The 17,500-nt window shown below is 36.2% G+C and overlaps 1 protein-coding gene across 2 annotated transcripts in view; it reads left to right on the top strand.

Moving 5' to 3' along the window:
- The window catches only part of LOC144956890 (uncharacterized), a 602,990-nt gene that overhangs the window by 22,017 nt on the left and 563,473 nt on the right, over nt 1–17,500 (top strand). The window contains exons 4-6 of one of the 2 annotated variants that reach the window (XM_078887698.1): nt 4,528–4,620; nt 5,448–5,512; nt 7,438–7,575. The exons of the other annotated variant lie outside the window; for it this stretch is intronic. Coding sequence (XP_078743824.1) covers nt 4,528–4,620; nt 5,448–5,501 — 147 coding nt within the window. The 3' untranslated portion in view covers nt 5,502–5,512; nt 7,438–7,575. Of the gene's footprint in view, nt 1–4,527; nt 4,621–5,447; nt 5,513–7,437; nt 7,576–17,500 lie in introns of those variants that run through there. 2 annotated transcript variants of the gene reach the window in all.

The following is a 17,500-nucleotide window of genomic DNA, read 5'->3' as shown; positions in this document are numbered from 1 at the left end:
CCACTACTACTACAACCACCGCCACATCACTACCTCAACTACTACAACCACCACCACAATAGCATCACTACCACTACTACTACAACCACCACAACCACATTGTCATCACGACCACTACTACTACAACATACCACCATATCATTACCATTACCACTACTACTACAACCACCACTACCACCATATCATTACCATTACCACTACTACTGCAACCACCACTACCACCATATCATCACCATTACAACTACTACTACAACCACCACAACCACATCATCATCACTACCACTACTACTACAACCACCACCACATCATCATCACTATCACTACTACTACAACTACAACCACACCACAATTATCATCACTACCACTACTACTACTGCAACCACCACCACCATATCATCATCATTGAAATATTATTTTTTTTTAAATTGAGCTTTATATAGTGCAATATCTACTAAATGTGCTCAAAGCACTTTACAAGGGGTCCCTGGTCAACATTTAACATGTAGGACGGGACATGACGCCTGTTAGGCGATATTACAATTTTTCGGACAAAGACAACTCTGTTAACGGCCAGGTACTCATTTTACACCTGAGTACGGTGAGAGAATGTGAGTAAAGAGCCTTTTCCAAGGACTCAACTATGCGCCGAGCGCGAGGCTCGAACCCAGGACCTTCCGATCCGGAAGCGAGTGTCATACTACTAGACCACATAACCGCATCATTACAACTACTACTACAAACACCACCACCACATCATCATCACGACCACTACTACTACAACCACCACCACCACCATATCATTACCATTACCACTACTACTACAACCACCACCACATCATCATCACCACCACTACTACTACAACTACAATCATCACCACCACCACATCATCATCACTATTACTACTACAACTACAACCACCACCAACACCACATCACCTCACTAACACTCAGTACTACAATCACTACCATTAGGTTTTGGAGCTTTACTTCATTTGAAATAAGGAAACTTCGGAATTGTATTTGGCATTGTGTTTATATATCATAATATAATGCTAATCAGTTATCTATTTAGAACTAGATACTATACAATATGTATGTCAAATACCACCCAATTCCCCTTTCTTGTGTGCCGGAGTTCCTCTTTCGGCATTGAAATTGAGTGTGAGAGAGTCATCACTACAAACATAAACAACAGAAACAATTTAAAAACAAGACTATGACACGCAACCACTCACACACGAGGCTATACTATTTATCCTTTTCTCTATATAGAATAGGACAAGACAAACAATAGCTTGAATCTCGCTACACTTCGCATTGATGTTTGTCGTCTCACGAGTTCAACTCTCGGTCGACCAGTCAATATTCCTTTTTGCCTCGGACGTAATCATTAATAGAATGTTGTGTGGTTTTGACCGTGAAGAAAACCTTAAGAAGTCACATTTATATCATTTTAGAGAGATCGTTTTGAATAATTTTGAGTTAAACGAGCGAGCAGCAACTTGTTGTCATGAACGGCCGATCAGCGCTTGTTTACTATAGTAACGCGATTCCCAGCCAACATCAAAATGGCGGATATTTTTCTCATCGAGGCCGCTGGTTGGTTAGCCAATAAGAGCACCGTACGGTTTCCATTGGGTAAATTCCTAATATTTATTATTATATAATTATATATAAATATTAATATATAATATTATATATATATATATATATATATATATATATATATATATATATATCTTTATATATATATACATATATATATATAATATATATATATATATATATATATATATATATATATATATATACATATAATTAAACGAATGATAATACGTACGAAGCCTAAAAAGTGTCCACCAATGAAAGCATTCAGCGCCATTTTGTTGTTGGCTGAGAATGTAGTAATTACCATTCATTCGGTATCTATGTCAACATAACGACACAAGAAAAACAACAAACAATATCAAAATCCACAATAAAATGTTTCAGAACTGTTGCGTATATTTATGGCACGACGAAGCTGTCAAAAAATGAAGTTAGAGAGTGTGTGTAATCATGTATTATAATAACCTGTAATGTGTTTTCCAACCACCACATCATCTACTACTACAACCACCACCACAATATCATCACTAACACTACTACTACAACCACCAGCCCACATCATTATCACTACCACTACTACTACACCACCACCAGTACATCATCATCACTACCACTACTACAATCACCACAACCACATCGTCATCACTACCACTACTACTGCAACCACCACCACCATATCATCATCATTTCCACTACTACCACAACCACCACCACCACTACTACTACAACCACCACCACATCACTACCTCAACTACTACAACCACCACCACAATAGCATCACTACCACTACTACTACAACCACCACAACCACATCGTCATCACGACCACTACTACTACAACCACCACCATATCATTACCATACCACTACTACTACAACCACCACTACCACCATATCATTACCATTACCACTACTACTACAACCACCACAACCACATCGTCATCACTACCACTACTACTGCAACCACCACTACCACCATATCATCACCATTACAACTACTACTTCAACCACCACAACACATCATCATCACTACCACTACTACTACAACCACCACCACATCATCATCACTACTACTACAACTACAACCACCACCACATTATCATCACTACCACTACTACTACTGCAACCACCACCACCATATCATCATCATTGAAATATTTTTTTTTTTAATTGAGCTTTATATAGTGCAATATCTACTAAATGTGCTCAAAGCGCTTTACAAGGGGTCCCTGGTCAACATTTAACATGTAGGACGGGACATGACGCCTGTTAGGCGATATTACAATTTTTCGGACAAAGACAACTCTGTTAACGGCCAGGTACTCATTTTACACCTGAGTACGGTGAGAGAATGTGAGTAAAGAGCCTTTTCCAAGGACTCAACTATGCGCCGAGCGCGAGGCTCGAACCCAGGACCTTCCGATCCGGAAGCGAGTGTCATACTATTAGACCACATAGCCGCATCATTACCACTACTACTACAAACACTACCACCACATCATCATCACGACCACTACTATTACAACCACCACCACCACCATATCATTACCATTACCACTACTACTACAACCACCACCACATCATCATTACTACCACTACTACTACAACTACAATCATCACCACCACCACATCATCATCACTATTACTACTACAACTACAACCACCACCAACACCACATCACCTCACTAACACTCAGTACTACAATCACTACCATTAGGTTTTGGAGCTTTACTTCATTTGAAATAAGGAAACTTCGGAATTGTATTTGGCATTGTGTTTATATATCATAATATAATTCTAATCAGTTATCTATTTGGAACTAGATACTATACAATATGTATGCCAAATACCACCCCAATTCCCCTTTCTTTTCTTGTGTGCGGGAATTCCTCTTTCGGCATTGAAATTGAGTGTGAGAGAGTCATCACTACACACATAAACAACAGAAACAATTTAAAAACAAGAGTATGACACGCAACCACTCACACACGAGGCTATACTATTTATCCTTTTCTCTATATAGAATAGGACAAGACAAACAATAGCTTGACTCTCGCTACACTTCGCATTGATGTTTGTCGTCTCACGAGTTCAACTCTCGGTCGACCTGTCAATATTCCTTTTTGCCTCGGACGTAATCATTAATAGAATGTTGTGTGGTTTTGACCGTGAAAAAAACCTTAAGAAGTCACATTTATATCATTTTAGAGAGATCGTTTTGAATAATTTTGAGTTAAACGAGCGAGCAGCAACTTGTTTTCATGAACGGCCGATCAGCGCTTGTTTACTATAGTAACGCGATTCCCAGCCAACATCAAAATGGCGGATATTTTTCTCATCGAGGCCGCTGGTTGGTTAGCCAATAAGAGCACCTTACGGTTTCCATTGGGTAAATTCCTTGATATCTATATATATATATATATATATATATATATATATATATATATATATATATATATATATAAAAGTAATTGTATGGGAAGAATAATTCTACAAGAGATAATGTGTCACAAAAGTAGTAATTGTATGGAATAAATAATTCCTCAAAAGACACAATGCATCATATATGTAGTAATTGTATGGAAGGAATATGTCCACAAGAGATATTGATGATGTGTCACATAATATGTAGTAATTGTATGGAAGGAGTAAGGCCACAAAAGACGCAATGTGTCACATATATGTAGTAATTGTATGGGAAGAGTAATTCCACAAGAGATGATAATGTGTCATATATATGTAGTAATTGTATATAAGATTCAACAATTTACTGAAATAGCTAATATATTCGAAAATGCAGTGCCGCAAAAAGTTTGTGCCTCAGCCACCAATAGCATTTGATTTAATTTATGAATTGATATTTTGAGAATATTTATAATTATTTGTTTAGTAATGTTCTTTTAAAAATAAAATATCCACAGAAAAACAAAATATTCAAGTCAAAGAAAATCCCAAAAAAGACTGTTAAATGTGGCAGATGTGAAGACAAATGCGTTCTGAAATGCAATAAAAAAGTAAGGATTCTTTTATTAGATTACTGCAAAGGGATTTATTTTCACTGCTTTAAAAATGAATGATTACTGCAAAATGAATTAAATTACTGCTTTAAAAATAAAGGATTACTGCAAGATGATTAATTTTATGGCTTTAAAAATAAAGGATTTTGAAAGGGGATTAAATTAACTGCTTTAAAAATAAATGATTACTGCAAGACGAATTATATGCTTTGAAAATAAAGGATTGCAGCCTGGGGATTAATTTTATTGCTTTAAAAATGAATGATTACTGCAAAATGAATTAAATTACTGCTTTAAAAATAAAGGATTACTGCAAGATGAATTAAATTACTGCTTTGAAAATAAAGGATTACAGCGTGGGGCTTAATTTTATTGCTTTAAATATAAAGGATTACTGTAAGAGAATTAAATTAACTGCTTTAAAAATAAATGATTACTGCAAGACGAATTAAATTACTGCTTTGAAAATAAAGGATTACAGCGTGGGCTTAATTTTTTTGCTTTAAAAATAAAGGATTACTGCAAGGGGATTAATTATATTTATTTAAAAAGAAAGGATTGTGCAAAGGGAGTAAATTAACTGCTTTAAAAATAAATGATTACTGCAAGAGTAATTAAATTACTGCTTTGAAAATAAAGGATTACAGCAAGGGGATTAATTTTATTGCTTAAGGGGGGGGGGGGGGCGACATTAAAAATGATCAATTTTGACCCAGTTTGCTAAAACTAGATTTTGGTGGGAGGTTGTCATGTGACCATTTTTCTGCATAAAAAATTGTAATTGTACAATAGTTTTAAACTGTCGTTCTATTTTGTTTCCACAGAATTCTCCATGTTATATAAACTGTAAAAAGAGAAAATGCCTTGGCTGTCCTTAAGGAGGAAGAAAGTAAGTTTAAAATGAAAAATAAATAAAAGATGTTTTGCAGCGTAGACCAACAGTATGGTCTTTCCTTCATAGCCGAAAGGTACAGAGTACGTGTACCCGCTGCGTTGTGTGACCTTGAACAAGTCACCTTGCCTTAGATCAGTTTGCGGCTTACACCTGGATTATTCAGGTCTTCCCTTGGTATAGGAATAAATAAAATAAATTAAATGATAAATATTAACAATAAATGTACATTTACGTATATAGCGCTTATGCCGAAGCTTCGAAGTGCTTTAAAGAATTGAGCTTTTATATAGCGCAATATCCACTATGCGTCTTCAAATGGCTTTTCACGGGGTCCCTGGCCAACAGCAACACATAATATGCAGGACGGGTAATGAAGCCTGTTAGGCGATATTACAATTTTTTTTGGACAGAGACAATGCTGTTAAGGGCCATGTACTCATTCTACACCTGAGTACGGTGAATGAAAGTGGACAAAGGGCCTTTTCCAAGGACTCAACTATGCGCTGAGTGAGGCTCGAATCCAGGACCTTCCGATCCGAAGGGGAGTGTCAATTCCACTAGACCATATAGCCGCACATACATATTATAGAGCCCATGATGCAGAAATGTATCCAGATTTCTGAAGCATTAAATGAAGACTCCGTTTCTTGCTACCTTTTTGGTAGGACACCACTTTATCGTAAAGTGATTATTATTATTAGATCTTATATCTTACATTATTATTATTATCATATTATTATTTATTATTATCATTATTATTATTATTATTATTATTATTATTATTATTATTATTATTATTATTATTATTATTATTATTATTATTATTATTATTATTATTATTATTATTATTATTATTATACTGCTTACTCCGCTTTTAAAGAAATCCTCTTTAGATCATAATGATTTTAAAACTACAGACCCGTTTCAAACCTTCCCTTTATTTCAAAAATCCCCGTAAAAGCAGTTCTTCGCCAATTAAATTTACATTTAAAATTGCATGATCTATATGAGCCATTCCCATCAGATTATATGGAAAACCATAGCACAAAGACTGCGCTGTTAGGGGGAGTAAATAATTTGATTTTAAATGCTGACAAAAATGAGGTGAACATTTTATGTTTGTTGGACTTATCGGCGGCATTTGACACGATTGACCACTGTGGTATCCAGAGATTGGCCCTGAAATGGTTAGAATCATATTAAATGCATGTCTCCTCTCTTCTATAAATATTGACGAATAAAATCCCTTAAGATAGCCCTTACGATGCAACCAGACTTTTTTATAGAAAGAGGAGAAATCAATCTGCATCGGGTTTGATAAAAGAACTCCACTGGTTTCCTGTTGAGAAAAGTTTAGATTATACGATCTGTTACATCGTTTTTAAATCACTGCACTTTGATTGTCCTGGATACATTAATGACATGTTTAAATTATACGTCATATCCAGAAATCGGATATCAAAGTCTGATAATCACATACTTGTGAAGCCAAAATAGACTCGCAAAATTGGCGAGTATGCATTTGAATATTCGTCGCCCTATATCTGGAAATCCCTTCCAAGATACATCAGAGACAGTAATGATGCAGAACTCTTTAAAACATCTTAAAACGTTTCTTCTTAATATTTAACACTGCAGAATTATATTGCTTTGTTAATGTTTTATGTTTAAGTGAAAGTTGCCACGTTACTGTTAAGCGCGTTGAGCTTGTTGATATACGGTATAAGGTGGTATATAAAAACCATCTGTTTTCATTATCATTGTCATCATCGATTTCATCATCACCACCATCACCATCATTGGTTATTATATTATAGTTGTCGTCACAATCATCACTCATCATCATCAACATCATTATAACCAGTATCATGTTTGTATAAATTTACACCCTTAACATTATTTCTATTTTTTTCTTTCAGGGAAATCACGTAGGACAAAATCTAAACACATTGAAATACAGAAAAGCAATGCATCTTTTATCTATTTTTTCGAAATTAATTTTTTTTTCTCTCAAAAGATGAACATTTTCCGTAATTAAATGATTAAATGAAAACAATTATTTTTGTCTCAATAACTGTACATGACATTTTGTGTGTATGCTTGTGTGTGGCTTTATGGACTTCTTCTATAAGGACACTTGGTCTCTGGCCTATAATATGTCCCAGCTCTAGTCTTGCTATGCTTTATTATATATACACACAATCATATATATATATTTTACTAATATATATAATTTTTAATAAGGAGTATAGAAAATGTAGTACTGTCTGATTGAAACCATGAAATCATGTCAGCTTTTATATTTTCCAAAGTTAGGGCCTTAAAGTGACCATGGGCGAACGAATAGTCCAATACAATACAGCTGGGTGCTTCAATGGAGGGCAACAAACGATATTTAGTCAGTCTTAAAAGACATTTGCCACCAGAATAATATTCCGGTGATGCAGAGAAGAAAAAATGGAATGGCATCCTTTTAAATATCCAGTATCATCACCACCTGCAAGAATAACAATGATCTCTGTCCAGATCCCATGGTCCTTTTTCTGCTTCAATAATCAGACGTCCAATATTTTTTCGGATGTATATTTACGCTCACCCATACATCTTTGGATGATATCCATATCAAAGTTATCTATGATCCTTTTCCTGCCACGTCGTTCTACACTGGTGATCTCTCTGTCGTCTTTCGATAACAATCTCCTCGTGGTTGATTGTGAAATTCCAAAACCATTGCCGTCCTCTTTAATGACTTATCGATAGATACAAGAAGACTTCTTTTCGCAGCTTTACGAGAGTGAAACCGATAGAGATTCCGTACTGTATCGTGTTGTTGAAGAGCCTAATATGTTTTTAAAACCTTTAAAGTCCCTGTGCATGTGAAACGTTCATGCAAAGACAAAAATTTGTCAAAGTTATATTAACAGTGTTTGTTAATTTGATAATATTGAGTATACAATCACTATTTCAAATGATTTAAAGCGAAAGATTTCATATCAGTCTTTGGTAAATTCGACAATATGTAGATAATATGCCATAAATAATAAATTCAAAATTTAACACAAACTACATACGTGGTATGTTTATAACACTTAAAGAGAATTGTTATTATTTGGAAAGAAGTATGACGTGAACCCATAATTACTACGCCAGCACACGATTTTTTTGGAAATACGATGAATTCATTCATACTTTGTGGTGCGTAACTTGTTTTCATTTTTCACAGTGTAAAATTTCTCATTTTATGTCAGCTACTTTAAAGTAGGTTTTTATAGGTCTTAAAGATAAAAAGTTTTTAACATGGCATCAATACGGTCAAATATCTAGATTCAGTTAAGACAAATAGAGTCAGAGTTTCACACACATTTTTACAACTTTTGATAGAGGGACAGCCCAGAGAAAACCAGAAAAACACGCGCCATTAATAAAAAATCTGACTATAGTAAGTTTATTCATTGATTTAAATTATCAATCATAATAATATTTCAACATTGGTCTAATTAACGATCATCAAATTTAGCGCGAATTGATTAATTATCTTTTTTTCTGGAATGCAATTTTTTTTCAAAACCTTACTCATTTTGGATCTCTATGTACACATTTAAATGGGCCAGGGTTGGCAGCTTCTCTCTCCATAATATCCAACCCGAATCTCAATTGAGTTCTTGTGACTGCTGGCCACACATCATTGGCTCAAACAATTGCTCTATTAAAAAGGCCGGTGTAATTCGAGCCCTGTGCGATAGTGCATTGTAAAAAAGTAGTCCTTAAGAGACATTCGGCTCATGGAACCGGAGTTTATCTCGGTTTCTATTGCGTAAAACGGACAATAGCAATTGCTTACTACCCTTTGATAGGACGCTAAGTCTATCGCAAAGATCTTTCCACCAGATCTAGCAGACTCATCCACCCAATTAATACCGGGTGGCCAGAAAAAAAATTCGACTGCACCCGGGATCGATCACGGTCCCTTCCTATGTGAAGCGAGTGCTCTACCAACTGAATTATCGGGGGCCCCGATGGTGCATTGACCTACACTAAAACTGTTTTTATTGTATCTGAAAAAAAGGAACTAGGTATTCATAACGGACATTTAAAAAATGTTATTCTGTCCCTCCAGGAAAATGCAGTTTTTTTTCACCAAATTATGCCACAAAAATGCCAAAAATAGTAAAATGCCAGAAACGACAAATTATCTGTGCGTTAAAAAAAGGAAAAATCTACTGATGCTGATGCATATTGTACATTTTTATGTATATAAGTCTGGAACGAAAGAGCAATAGTAAATTATTAAATAAACAAGTAAACAATATATATATATATATATATATATATATATATATATATATATATATATTGTGTGTGTGTGTGTGTGTGTGTGTGCATATTTAAAAGAGGAAGGAGAAACAACAAACAAACAGAGGACAACAAAGATCTCAACTCAACACACCAAAAGCAACTACAAATTGTCTAAATATGAATACTATTAAAAAGAGGAACAAAACTGCACACGAAGTTGCGGAACAATTATTATTATTAATAATATTACTCTCTAGCATTAATGATAAATACTGTTACTGTCGGGTATCATTTTTAGTATCCTTATAAAGAAACCTCATGTTAAAAATGTAATCCATTTCTCTTTAACTTCACATTGTTTTCATTTCTACCTTTGTATAAAAAAGTCTTTTGTTTTCTAAAAAATAAAAATGAAAAGAACACTTTTTCTGCACACTGTGGCATATATAGTAACACGAACGATAACTCTTAATAACTAATGGGGATCTAGGAGAACTAACGGGTAAGTCAACATGGTGGCAACGATTTCTTGAGAACCCAAAAGTAAAACTGAGTGAATGTCTACCCTACATTTATCCAGTGTCATGAATCGAGCCTAGAAAAGCTACAATTGTGTTTATAATATTTAAGGATTTTGGAACAACCTGTCGAAAGGTAGGAGGAACACTTTTTTTAAAAATAAGAAGCTAAAGTCAGTTCAGTTTAACCGTCATGGCTACGACTACTAAACCGGTTATCACGGGCATAAAACCACCAGACAAACTGGTCTTGGCGTCAAATCCAGTGGAAAACTGGAAATTATTTAAGGGGGGGGGGGCGCCTCCTAACAAATCGATTTTGGCCTCAAAATATCGATTTTGAGATTTTTAGCTATTTGATAGGGTCCACCATTCCCTTTTAGGATTCAATACAAAATAAGGGTGTTTATAGCCTCTGTTATGTTGAAATTGTATTCTATTTAGGGGCTACCGTCTGCAAAACATCATAAATTCACCCTAGGGATGCCAGTAATACTCCCACATCAGGGGCCTTTATAACCGTAAAAATAGATGATATCAGTACACATTTGGTATCTATATTTTCCTTTACACCTCGGCTATGATAATGAAATGCATACAAAACTACAGGATTGAAGCATGATTGGGTAGCACCTGATGAAAGAAAGCCACTTATTACTAACAAATGAAAGGTTTGACACAGTTTTCAGGTTGTCGAGGTTAGGTCATGACCCTTGACACTTGACTCGTATTTTCGTGGCCTCCGATTGGTCAACCGGAAACTCCCGACGCCAACCGACAGAACGAAGCAATTCCATTGGCCGAGTGAGGTCATAGTTCAGGTAAACAAACCTAAAATAAGAATTCACCACGTTTCTTCCGATTTCGATGTCGTCTGCAATTTCCATTCTATATTGTGTTTTCCTTGTTTTATTTTGATAAAAAAAAGTTTATTTCCAAGATGCCGAGAAGCAAGAAACAAAAATCTAATTGCAAAAGGGCTGCTTTACGCAGATGGGACTCTATAAACCAAGAAAAGCCGGTGAGTTGATATTTATCATGTTTCTGTATCTCAGAAAATTTTCTCATCTTGCCTCCTACAATACCATGCATGCGTCACCCACATCTGTTTGCTATTACTATCATGTTCCAAGTACGGTAATATAGATACATACTTCTCATGGGAAACTAAGACAAGAAGGGACAGACATTATTGGTCAGTTGTTTTGATTTAGTCTGGGCCAGTCAACGTTACGAGTGTTTTCCCCCTGCAATAAGGCTAATAAGAAGTTGAGCTGATGTATTTGCATCGTAACATAAACTGGTGTGACCAAGGGTGGGGGGGGGGGGTGTCTGGGGTGTTACAATATTATTAGATACCTACGGATAATGTATCAAGCAGCAATCGTATGTTTATTGAAGTACTCATATCATTCACACTGCTTGCATCTATGCGGTTGTGTAATAGCAAACTAGAGACGTGGATAGAGGGCATTGGTTTGTGTGCATGTATGTCTGTGTGAGTCTATTTGTGTGTGTGTGTGTGTGTGTGTGTGTGGTTTGGCGTTTGTGGGTTGGTGGAAGGTTGTATGTACGTATGTATCGTGTGAATTGGAGAAAATGGTGTATGCAGTATCTACTTTTATAAATTGTTATGCAATATCAAATGATGGAGAACAATTTACTACAGTAAATTCATTTGTTATATGTATGTATGTTATATATATATATATATATATATATATATATATATATATATATATATAGAGAGAGAGAGAGAGAGAGAGAGAGAGAGGAGAGAAAGAGATAGATAGAATGGATGATGGATGGATGGATGGATGAATGGATGGATGGATGGATGGATAGGATAGATGATAGATAGATAGATAGATAGATAGATAGATAGATAGATAGATAGATAGATAGATAGATAGATAGATAGATAGATAGATAGATAGATAGATAGATAGATAGATAGATACATACATACATACATACATACATACATACATACATATTCCTTTATATTCACAGGTCTTGGAACCCCATTCAGCTCCATGTTCAATACATCTACAACTTTCCACGTCTTGCCCTCTGATTTCAAGCCCTACTACGTTGTCATTGCAATTACCATAATCTTCTGAACCAATCACAAGTGCATCTTCACTACCATCGTCACCATCACACCATATTCACAACCACCTGTCGTGCCCTTACGATCATTAGTATGTCCTGTCGCAACGTCAACCCCTATATCATCACCGTCCCACGAAACGTCTTCATCAGCAGCAATATTTTCGTTATATATCTAAATAAAGTAATGTCAAACTTTCAAACGCGATTTTCTCAAAATGAACATTTTTTGAAGTTTTTTCCCTAAGGCTTTTTTATTTTTCAACTTAGATACTTCGCATTCGGCACACTTTTTTCTCAATCAATGAGTCACAATAATATGCAACCTTTTTTTCCGATTTCTTTATTGGTTTAGAGATATTTTTCAATATTTCATGAAAAATCAAGAAAATTTGAAATTTCAAATTTTATGAAATTCAACACTCTACCAAAAAGAATTCTATTCAGCGTATGATAAAAAGCGATGCGTTTCATTGTTAGTCTATTTTCAAAGTACATTGTCACTAAATTTGGTAACTCTATGTCAATAAACATCAAAGCCTTAGGCTTTTGAAGTATATTGCTTTTGAAACATTCAAAATCCAAGATGGCGGCGTTTCCATGGCAACCATATTTAGAAATTCAAAATTGTGGAAATTTTTCCTCTAATTTGAATATACTGAGCACGAATAACAAGCTAAAAAAAGAAAAATTTGATGACTTTGGAAAATGACTCTCAGAAGGCGCCCCTCCCCTTAAACAAAGATGGAACACATACGTTCTTTTGTCACGTTTAGAAGATCTATAACAGAAATATCAGGTGGCGCTGTTCCTCCATAGCTTAGATTATGAGGCCCTCAGAATTCACAACTGCTTCCAATACACAACAGACGAGGAAGATCTCATGAAATCATAACCAAGTTCGATGAATTTGTTATTGGAGAACAAAACAAAACTTTTGAACGTTTTAAGTTCAACCAGAGAAACCAAATGGAAGGAGAGACTTTTGAAACATTTCTCGCTGACCCAAGACCTGCTTTTGTCATGATTGCAGAGATTCATTGATTAGAGACAAAATTGTAACGGGTACAATGACCAGCAGACACGAACTGACCTGTTGAAAGAAAGACACTTGTCACTAGAAAAATGCATTGACATTTGCCGCTCAGTAGAAGATGCCAAAACTCAAGGCAAGGCTTTCCAGGACTCAAAATTGCAGACATAGCAGCAATCAGAAACAAAGGACAAGCAACAGCATCAACAACGCCAACATTTCAACAAATTAACTCAATGTCAAAACGCAATCAGACAGACCAAGGTCCTACTTAACTTGTCAAAACTGCGGTTATACCTACCACCCAAGATCGCAATGTCCAGCTCGCCAAGCGAGATGTAACACTTGTGGCAAAATCGGACACTACCACAAAGTATGTAGGTCAGAAAGTGAAACAAGCGACCACAAATTTAGACCAAAATCCTTATCAGAGGTTCAGTCACAGGGAGATCCCAACTCAATAGACTTTTTTGGGGAAATATATCAACTAACAACCAGCGAAGACGACTGGACAGTCATAATTCGAATAGATGAAGACTCACACCCTTTCAAGTTGGACACAGGCGCTTCAGTCACCGTCATGAATGAAAAAGACCTCAAATTCACTCCGAATGAACTGAAAAGATCTGATAAAATTCTCCAGGCTGCAGGAGGGAAAGACCTCGAAGTGCTGGGATTCACCCACAAGACTTTGAAGTACAAAGATAAGAGCATTGAAGAGAAAATATACATAGTAACTGGACAGAAACACCCACTGCTCAGTCGTGATGCATGCATCACATTGGGATTGATCAAAAGAATACATGAACTTGTAGAAACAAAGTCCAATTTCAGGGAAGAATTCCCTAAACTCTTTGAAGGATTAGGAAAGTTTAAAAAACATACACCATCAAATTGCGTGATAGTGTTGAACCACTACATATCTACACACCAAGAAAAATAGCACACCTTCTCATGCCTAAAGTCAAAGAGGATCTGGAAAGAATGTTGCAACATGGTATTATCTCACAAGTAACATAGCCCACAGACTGGTGCGCAGGAATGGTGGTCGTCCCCAAACAAAACGGCTCAGTTCGCATATGCATTGATTTGACATCCTTAACAAAGCAGTCAAGCGAGAAGTTCACCCATTAAAATCTGTAGATGAAGACCTCGCACAGTTCGCAGGCAGTAAGATATTTACAAAACTAGATGCCACATCCAGATTTTGGCAAATACCATTATCAGAAGAATCCCGGGAATACACAACATTCCTCACACCCTTTGGGCGGTACTGTATGAACAGACTGCCTTTTATATAATATATATATATATATATATATATATATATATATATATATATATATATAGAGAGAGATGAGAGAGAGAGAGAGAGAGACAGACAGAGAGACAGAGAGAGAGAGAGAGAGAGAGAGAGAGTCTAAGTTTCCCTCAAGGTTTTTAAATCAATAATGATATTTCACAATACATACTAAAATAATAAAGACATTACCAAGCCAAGCATGAATATTGTCACATAATGTAAATTATGTTCTACTCTTCTGATCTGATTTTAGCATTAAGCAATCCAATAATTAAGTTGGGTATCGTCATAAAACCTATCCCTATTTCATGAAGTCATTTGCTAGTTTCTATAAAAATCATTGATTGATTGATAATGCTACAAATAGGGAAAGCAACAGAATGATACCATTAAACCCTATTTCAGTCTCTTTGTGACTTTGCACCCAAGACCTATGTCTTCCTTTCACAAAATGGCCAATTTTCAACGCAGAAACTTCAAATCTGTTGGTTTTTCCTCGCTCCTTAGCTGAGAGGGAAACAGTCAAATGCTTTGAGAGATTGTATTTTTTTTTTCTTGTGTATCATCTCTCTGTTATGTATTGTTAGTTATTTATTCTGCTTTGGACATACACTCGAGCACGGAAATCTCAAACAAGCCGGGTCATCGCCTATTTGTTTGAGATTTACGTGTTTTAAGTTTTCCGTGTTGAGTATTTTTACAAAGGATATAAGAGGAAGAATATGAGGGAGGTAATTGTGGCTGTTTTGATTAAAGTCACATTATGATGATTACTCCCCTTATTGTTAACTCTGTAAAGAGTCAAGAGTGAGACAATTCAATTTCCTTTTATCGGCCATCTTTTACATACCTATGAAGAGAGTTTTTAATGGTGTTGCGTTCAGTGAATCTTGTCTTGTTCAATTACAGAAATTGAATGATGATCCCCTGCTTGTGCTTAATATAAAAGCCATCAAAAGGCATTGTGGATTACACACTAATACTCTATCACTCCTCAATTACACAAGGAGGTACTTATTATGTCTTCTATCCTCCTATATTTGTTTTCCAATTGCTTTCTGTCTTTGGCTTGTAATGAGATTACTTAGTTTTGTCCTGACCCTGGCTGGAGTCCTTGTCTCTGAGGGAAAAGCCGAATGTATAGTTATAGTTTTGGGAGATATTTTTTTTCGTTGAAAGTCCTTTCTCTGTGATGTATTGTTATTTTTTAATTTGATTGTATTCCTCTTAGTGGATCTTGTGCTCGTTTCTGGGTGAGACTTTTAGGTGATCTCAAACTAAGTACTTTGATAGTGTGCTCTTGGAATCTACATTTGTTTCCAATTTGAACCAATTCCCCTTGACGTACCTTTTAATTGTACTTCTAAAACTTTTTACTTTCCCATTTTCTTCCGTTGTAGTGGCGTTGATATGACCTTAATGTATTGCAAGCGCCGTAAAACTTTTTTAAAAAATAACTCCTCACTTAACACCCCCTTGATCTCTACCATAGTCGGCTAAAGAGAGATGGCATTGCTCTCACACAGTATCACCTATGATTAAGCTCTCACCCTATCTTCCAAAGGCTAGCACTATTCAGTATCTGATACGGAATAGCGGTTTTGTTCTGTTCAGTATCTGACACTGAATAGTGGTTTTGCACTATAATACGGGTTTTTTTCCGAAACCTGACAAAGTTATGGGTAGAGGGCAGCTGTGGGAGTGAATCTGGGACTCAGAGAAGTGTACACCAGTGGGGAGTGAACCTGGGACTCTGGGTTTTGTAAAACAGCAATAACAAAATGGGGGAGGGGGGGGGGATTACTTATTTTACGAAACCCGACAAAGTTGTGGAAAGTAGGCAAAGCGTGGGGACTGAACCTGAGACAGTGAAGTGTACACTAGTGGGGAATAAACTTGAGACTATGGTTTTCGGCGGGCTTCAGCTAATTTCATATAAAAGCAATTACTTTTTTACGAAACCCGACGATACCTGGCAATATCCGAGAAAGTTATGCGTAGTAGGCAACAGTGGGGAGTGAACCTGAGATTCGGGGAAGTGTACACCTGTGGGGAGTGAACCTGGGTCTGGGTTTCTGCGGGTTTTGTAAAAAAAAAAAAAAAAAAAGCAAATACTTTTTTGTTTACGAAATGCGCCAAATTCCAACAAAATGGGGCAAAGTTATCGAAAGAAGGAAAATAATGGGGAGTGAACCTGAGACTAAGGGAAGTGTACACCAGTGGGGAGTGAACCTGAGACTATGGTTTTCGGCGGGTTTCAGTGAGATTCACATAAAAGCAATTACTTTTTTACAAAACTCGGCAATATCCGACAAAGTTATGGGAAGTAGGCAACAGTGGGGAGTGAACCTGAGATTCATGGAAGTGTACACCAGTGGCGAGTAAACCTGGGACTCTGGTTTTCGGCGGGTTTCAGCGAGTTTCATATTAAAGCAATTGCCTTTTTACGAAACCCGACGAAAACCTCGCAATATCCGAGAAAGTTATGGATAGTAGGCAACAGTGGGGAGTGAACCTGAGATTCGGGGAAGTGTACACTAGTGGGGAGTGAACCTGGGACTGGGTTTCGGTGGGTTTTGAAAAGAAAAAAGCAATTACTTTTTGTTTACGAAATGCGCCAAATCCCAACAAAATGGGGCAAAGTTATGGAAAGTAGGCGAATAATGGGGAGTGAACCTGAGACTAAGGGAAGTGTACACCAGTGGGGACTGAACCTGAGA

This window comes from Berghia stephanieae, chromosome 11 (genome assembly GCF_034508935.2).
Source record: "Berghia stephanieae isolate SIO BIC M18660-M18661 chromosome 11, UCSD_Bste_1.3, whole genome shotgun sequence".
Taxonomy (NCBI): domain Eukaryota; kingdom Metazoa; phylum Mollusca; class Gastropoda; order Nudibranchia; family Aeolidiidae; genus Berghia; species Berghia stephanieae.
The sequence above is the reverse complement of the archived record's forward strand: the minus strand, read 5'-3'. Positions and strand labels throughout refer to the sequence as shown.